This window comes from Furipterus horrens, unplaced genomic scaffold (genome assembly GCF_987537825.1).
Source record: "Furipterus horrens unplaced genomic scaffold, mFurHor1.1.pri manual_scaffold_11, whole genome shotgun sequence".
NCBI lineage: Eukaryota > Metazoa > Chordata > Mammalia > Chiroptera > Furipteridae > Furipterus > Furipterus horrens.
This window is the reverse complement of record NW_028327181.1, coordinates 63,385,028-63,392,607: the sequence shown is the minus strand read 5'-3', so window position 1 is coordinate 63,392,607 and position 7,580 is coordinate 63,385,028. Positions and strand designations below refer to the sequence as shown.

Sequence of the window (7,580 nt, the reverse complement as noted above, 5' to 3'; positions counted from 1 at the left end):
TCTCATTAAGTCCGCGGATGTTTATCATTCTAAATCTGTACATGGCATTTTTATTTAGTAAAGTGATACATGTTGCATGTGAGAGATGAGAGCAAAGAGGGTGGTGGCTGGCTTTGGGTCCCCGGGGTTATCACCACCCTGCATGTGGTTCTCACCCTCGCAGGTCATGAAAATGCATCTAGCTAGTTCACCTGGAGCTACTCCGTTAGATGTGGTAGTTTCTAGCTACATATAGCAATTTAAATTTATTACAATTCAGTGTCTCATTTACACTGGCAACATTTCAAGCGTTTAGTAGCCCTATGTTTACCATATTAGACCTCATAGATAATAGAACTTTTATTTCTACCACTGCAGAAGGTTCTACTGGACAGAGTTGATCTAGATAAATACAATTAGATTTGGGGAAACTGACTCATGGGTCAGAGCAGAGAACACATTAATCTGTCACATTCTCTTCCCTCTAGGAAAGTATACATAGTGGAAAAGAAAAGGGAGTATCATGTACCAACTGTTACACTAATTTTTTCAAATATCTTACATAGTTTACAAGCAACACATACTTTGAAGGAGATGATGGAATAGGTTCTATAACCTCCCGAAGGTTGTATGAAGGGGGTCTGGTAAGGCAGTTTACAGCTTTCTGCTACTTTAATGTTAACGTGATTATCACACCTTGAGCTGGTTTGTGAAGAGTTCAGGCCGTGTGGGTAGGGAAAGGCAGTGAAGCCTGACCTTGCCTATCTTCTGCCACCTTCAGGTTGCATAGGGCCACACCCGAGCAATTAAAAAAGGATCTTTTCCCGGGTCAGATTACGGGCTGCACAGAATCTTTAGGGTTACTATGACCAAGTGTCATAGCATACATGTTGTGTTCAGTACATTGTCGGTTTGTTTTTATCAACAGCCCTGGTTTCTCATGGACTGACTTTAAGAACTATCATTAAGTCAAGGTGGAGAATCGCTGGGCTGCTGTGTTGTGTCATCCATCTGTGCTAGTCCAGTTCCAGCACGTGGCCTGGAGAAATTTGTAAGGTCGAAAGTAAAATGTGGTTGGAGCTACAATTGTATTAAAAGTTGTTACAGCTTAGCTTTATACATTAAGTGGACCCGGGTAACAGGAATTGGGGGTTTTGAAGCTGCGTAGGGGTAACAGTTGGCATTCTAGGCTCAGTCGTGCAGCCCTCGGACCTGCACGGCCTGGCCGGAGCTACAAAAACGGTATTGAGGGCTGCTAGGTGGGCTCTGGCTGTGCGGGGTGCCCTGCCTCTCCCGCGCTGCCCCGCCCCCCGCTTCCTCGTGACCGCGTGTCCCGCCCCCTCCGCCGGGAGCACCCCTGGCTGATTGGCCCCTCCGCGGCGTATCCTCGGGCTGGCAGCAAGGCCGGTACGTCACGTGGCCGAGCGGCGTCCAGGGCGCGGAGCCGCGGGCCGCCGGGCATGGACCCGCAGAGCGCCCGGAGCGTGGCGCCAGGGGCTGCGAAGCCGCCTCGGGGTCCACAGCTGCGGAGCGCGCGGGAGGCGCCCCCCAGCCCGGAGGTGAGCGCCGCGCGGGGGCCAGGCACAGCCATCACCTGTGGCCGGAGGTGGGAAGTTGCGGGGGCCGCGGAGCCGGGGAAGCATCTGGGGCCGCTCTGGGAACGTTGAGCGCCGTTTGGACATGCGCTCGAGCTGGACGCAGCCAGGCCAAGGGACCATGGGGTGCGGGGCTTTGGGGCGGGGCACCCTGAAGGTGTGGGTGGGCGTGCAGTGCTGGGAAGGAAGGCTTGGGCCCCCTGTCGCCGCTGCGTACTTGCTAAATGGGAGGCGATATGGACCGCTGCGGGGGGCCTGGACAGGGGCCAGGTGAGGGTGCTGAGGAGAGACCTTTCCCGAAGGACCTGTGTCCACTGGTGAGGATGCCCAGCCAGCGCTGGGCTCCAGATGACGTCTCAGGCCGTCTCTTCTTTTCTATTCAATGAAACCTAAAGGCCCGGCTTGACGCAGGGTTTTCAGAAACTTGTTTTCATTGGTGCACCAGGCAGCTCCTGGTTTTCAAAGACCGTTATTACAATCATACATAGCCTGTCCTTCTTTGCAGTCAGTAATTTCTGGTAGGTGGTGAACTCCTTGAGGGTAGAAATAACTGTTTACTGCTGTTAACCTGGTGCCGAGCACAGTGCCTGGCACGGTAGACACGCTTATTAATTGGTTGGAGGAGTGGCGTGCTTGTTTAAGCATCAAAGATAGTACGTAACCAAAATAAGAAGAAGATTGTAGCATTAGACTTACAAAGCAAATTACTTTGGATTGCAGTTATGATGAGACTAATTTTGTCAGGGCACCGTAGGAAGGGACATGCGCTCCCTCTCCAAGGTGAGAGGGAGGTGGTGCCTGCAGAGGTGTGATGTGGGAAGTGTGGAAAGGCGGGAGCACGCAGCAAATGCCGGGACCTTGGGCTGCAGAGCTGGGCAAGTGCTATGCTCAACAGGTTGATGGAGTGTGAGGGGGAGGTGTCACTGCCTTGGGTATTTGCTCCTGCAGTAGAGCTGAAGATCAAAAAAAAAAAATGTTTATTTATAGAGAGAGAGGGAGGGAGGGAGAAAGGGAAAGAAACATCAGTGTGTGGTTGCCTCTCTTGTGCTCCCAACTGGGGACCTGGCCTGCAACCCAGGCATATGCCGTGATTGGGAATTGAACCAGTGACCCTTTGGTTCGCAGGCCTGCACTCAATCCACTGAACCTCACTAGCCAGGGCTGAGCTCAAGATTTTTAAGGAGAGTAGTAATTAACACTGCAGGGCTAGGCAGGATGGGTGAATGGGGAGGCAGTTAGGGGGTTATGGCAGTGGTGGAAGTGAGAGGCCCCACCAGCTGGTCTGCAGTAGTGACCCAAGTGTTGTCACTGACTATAGGAGGTGGAGGTGATGCTTTAAATCTAGGTATGACTACATCATGAGCTAATTGGGACAGGTGCCAAATGCAGTGTAGATGTAGGGGCAAAGCAGGCGGGCTTAAGAGTCAACAAACATTACATTCCTGTTCTATGCCAGGTGTTTTCATAAATGTTATGTTATCATAAGCCCCCTGTTAGGTCAGAACAGCCATCTTCAATTTCCGGAGAAGGAAACCCAGGCAGAGTGGTTGAATCACACGCTCAATGAATGGCAGAGCTGAGATTGAAGTCAGATCTTCTCATGGAGGCTGTGAACATTTCTTGTTCCATTTAGAAGGAGGTCTTAGAGGTGATAGGACTTTGGGAACTTTGGAGTGGTGAGAGCAGAGAGGCGTATGATTGACTGTGGGGAAAAAAGATTTCCCTCAGCATCGTAGAGAAATGAAAGCTCTCTTGCCCCTGTGTATCAGTCAGGAGACAGATAATTTGATAGGATAAGTTGTTAAGACCCTCCGTCCTTGCTGACTCTTGACAGGGCAAAGCAGAAGTGTGGGTTGCAAAGTCCCAGCCCCACACGCAAAGCGGGGGAGTATGGATGGGTGGGTTTGCGGCTGAGAAGAGAGCTTAATAGTGGGGATACCCCAGTTGTACAAGTCCTGGGTAATTGTTTCTTCTTCCAGCAGGCTGGCTTTGGCCCAGATGACCACTCCAGTCAGGAGAGAGAAACAGAGAAGGCCTCGGATTGCCTAGGCAAGTAGATGGCAGAGCCTGGGTGAATGCTGGGAGAGACCCAGGAAGCAGCAAGAGGGACGGACGGCCCCTATGTGTTCTTTATCATCTCTTTTTAGCAGGTCTTCTTAGCTGCCAGATTGCCTTTTTTTGCCTGGTGTTTCAATAGGGCTCTTGTTTGGAAGCTCCAGTGGAGCTTCCTTAAGGGAAGTCCTGAACTTGTGTCCAAACTTATCCCTTCTGCCGAGGAAGGCAGCTTAGGAAGGCAGGAAGATAATCGGCTTTGGAGGCAGGCGAAGCTGCCACTTTCAGCTCCGAGTCAGAGCCCTGGTCTGAGTTTTGTGGCCTTAGATAAGTCACTTTTCTTTATTTTTATCATTATTTTTAAAGATTTTATTTATTTTTTAGAGAGAGGGGAAAGGAAGGTGAAAGTGGAAGAGAGAAACATCAATCTGTGAGAGAAACATTAATCAGTTGCCTCTCGCATGCCCCCAGCCGGGGACCTGGCCCACAACCCAAGCATGTGCCCTGACCGGGTTTGAACCACTGACCTTTCAGTTCAGCGCTTAATCCACTGAACGATACCATCTAGGGCTATCTTTTCTTTATCTTTAAAATGAGGACAATAATACTTACCTCAGAGGGTTGTTCTGAGATTAGATGAGAAGATCTAGAACTGCCATTGATTCTGGTGCAGTTTAAATTTAGGCTAATTATAATACAATAAAATGAAACAGTTCCTTAGTTGCACTAACCACATTTCAAGTGCTCATAGTCACATGTGGCTAATGCTAGTCTGTTGGACATCACAGGAAGTGCCGTTGGATAGTGTGGTCTAGATGAAGCTCCGGACACGTAAGGGTAGTCATAACAACTCACACTTTGAGTTCTCGCTATGTATCAGGCGCAATTCTGTTTTTTCTTTTTCTGTTTTTAAAAACTCACAAGAATCATATCTCCATTTTACAGATGAGGAAACTGAGGCACAGAGTAAAAATTTTTTAAAATTATGATAAAAGACACATAACATAAAACTTACCATTTAACAATTTTAAAGCATACAGTTCAGTGGCATTTAGCACAGTTACAATCGTTATGTAACCACCACCACTACTTAGTTCCAGGATATTTTCATCACCCCAAAAGGAAACCTTATACCCAGTAGGTAGTCACACCCCATTGCCCCCTTCCTTGTGCCCCTGGCGACCACTACTCTGCTTTCCGTCTTTATGGATTTACCTGTGCTGGACTGGCAAATGTAAATTGCATGTAAATGGAATCACATATTATGTGGCCTTTTATGTCTGGCTTCTTTCAGCATAATATTTTCAAGATAAATACATGCAGCATGTATCAATACAGGCATACCTCAGAGATATGCGTTTGGTTCCAGACCACTGCAATAAAACTACTATTACAATAAAGCTGGTTGTAATCTTTTTGCTGGTAGAGGGTTTTGCCTTCAGTTTGTAAAAATCTGTGAAGTGCAGTAAAGCAAAATGCCATAAAACAAAGTATGCCTATACTTCATTCCTTTTTATGGCTGAATAATCCCACCGTATGTGTAAACCAAATTTTACTTACCCATTCATCGGTTGGTAGGTATCTGGGTTGTTTCCACCTTTTGGTGATTGTGAGTAGTCCTGCTATGAACATTTTTTACAAGTTTTATTTGAACACCTGTTTTTAATTCTTTTGGGTACACATTTAGGAGTGGGTTGTATGTTAATTCTGTGTTTAAGCTATTGTGGGAATCAGTTGAGTATATTTAAGCTCAGTAACCCTTTTAGTAATTAGCAAGCCTGGGATTTGGATCCAGGCAGTTTGGCTCCAAAACACATGCCCTGAAGTATTAGTTTATTCATTATAGCTGTCATTATTATATAGTGTTAATAGGCTGATTCATTTCCCAGCTCTGACCTGGTGTCTCCGTAGCACTGTATGCTTGTAGGTTCATTATCCTCCCTAAACTTTCTCCCATTATTTTGAAACCTCTTGAAAATGTTCCTCCCAGCCCTCCTCATGTTGGGGGGTGGGGATGTGGTGGCTTTCCTTTGTTACTAGATGGGTTCTGCTCCTCTTCTGTGTCCTTTGTCACTAGATGGGTTCTGCTCCTCTTCTGCCCACTTTTATCCTGATCCCCCTTATCCTGTGCTCACCTCTCACGTGCTCTTTGAGGATAAAAGGAGGAGGAATAGAAGAGCAAAAATTTGTTTCACACCTGCATTGTTTTGCTTTAATGACATGTAAGCTACCTAAAAATGTAAACTGTGCCCAACTCCCTATGTGAATTACAAGACCAGGCAATTAATGGCCTTGTTTAAGGCAAAACATCCTATTGAACATAATTGATCAACTCTACTTCTAAAAATGCCAACAGACTTTTTTTTTTTTTTTTTAAGTACTCAGGTGGCTAAAGAACTCTGCACACTTGTTTTACTGCTACCCTTTTAGTAAGTCTGCCAAAAATTTTCCAAGCACATGAGTAGGCCCTCTGGTTTTCCAGTTGTTTTAAGACCTCCTTCCTTTTGTTGATTTCTTAACGAGGGGAGCACAGAGCATCCCTAACGATAGTCCTGCGGGTGGTGAGGGCACCCATTCTGAAGAGGAAGGCTTTGCTGTGGGCGGTGAAGATTATGATGGGGAACTGAATTCCTGGGAGCTGCCAGAAAGGATGTCCAGCTGTCCGCCCAAGGAACAGCCTGCTGAACTTTTCAGTGAGGACTGGGACTCGGAGTTGAAAGCAGATCAAGGGAATCCATATGGTAGGTGTGGAGTTTCTGGGGTCCTAAGCAGGGTTTCAGACCCTCCTACCAGGTTACCCCTAAAGGCAGATAGGGTTAGAAGAGGGACCCACATCTGCAAGCTTAGCCTGATATCTGTTACAGATTTGCAATTTCTGTAACAGCTTCTTTTTGAAACAAAAAGTACGTGCAAATTTTTACATTTGACTTCATAATGTATCAGTTAGTTTGAACATTGGAACAATGTTACTCTCTCCTAATATCTTTTGTGTGAACTGAGCAGCTGCAGACAGAAGTGTCTTGTTATCCAGTTGCTTCCTCTGCACTGCCAAGAACCCTTGGCTGAGAAGCACAGCTGTGGGTTGCCTCAGAAACAATATGCTTGCAATTCTTTGGGAAAGGAGGAGTGAGTGTGTGAGTGTGTGTGTGTATGTGTGTGTTTGTGTGTATAATTCTTTGGGAAAAGAGGAGTGTGTGTGTGTGGCTATTTGTTTTCACCTTCACTCCTTCCTTTAATCTTGTCTTTTAAAATGGCCTGCAGATGCTGACGACATCCAGGGCTGCATTTCTCAAGAGGTCAAGCCTTGGGTGTGCTGTGCCCCACAAGGAGACATGCTCTATGACCCCAGCTGGCACCATCCACCTCCACTGATACCCCATTATTCCAAGATGGTCTTTGAAACTGGACAGTTTGATGATGCTGAAGACTGAGTGTGTAGCTTTTACCTGGCGGATAGGTGGACCCTCAAGATCAAGGTGTCTCTTCCTTTCTTTGAAGTGAGATATCATATGTGTGGAAATATTCCCAGTGATCCCTGAGTCAGGCACACAGACTGGTGTTAAAACAAGGTCCCACTGTCCCATAGTTCTTTTGTTGTTGTTTTTACGAACTCCTCCTTGGGTGTGTTTGTTTCTGTGTCAAGAGTAGTTGTGTTCTTTATAAATAAAATAGCAAAAACCATCTGTGTCTTTGTCTACTACCCTACCATCCCCTTTAATTAGATTCCTCCGAACAAAGCCTTAGTCCTTCATTGAAAGCCCCTGACTTACATTTTCAGGATTGGAGGACCTGGAGACTTCAAACTACTTTGTGAAAGAAAATACTTCTTTAGTTTTGCGTCTGTAGATCTGGCACCATTGGTCAGGGATTGGAATCCAAGAAACATTGGTGACTTTGTGGCTGATTTCTTTTCCTATTGATGGAAAATTGATCATTCACTTACTTAACAAGGAC

The 7,580-nt window shown here is 46.5% G+C and overlaps 1 protein-coding gene across 1 annotated transcript; it reads left to right on the top strand.

Annotated features, from left to right (window-relative positions):
* The first annotated feature begins 1,400 nt into the window (after positions 1 to 1,400).
* Positions 1,401 to 7,307, top strand: LOC149998007 (coordinator of PRMT5 and differentiation stimulator-like). The gene is made up of 4 exons (XM_090291508.1): positions 1,401 to 1,538; positions 3,557 to 3,627; positions 6,150 to 6,367; positions 6,888 to 7,307. Exons 1-4 carry the CDS (start codon positions 1,440 to 1,442, stop codon positions 7,055 to 7,057), a joined length of 558 nt encoding a protein of 185 aa, XP_090147634.1. The 5' UTR covers positions 1,401 to 1,439; the 3' UTR covers positions 7,058 to 7,307.
* Positions 7,308 to 7,580: the final 273 nt, after the last annotated feature.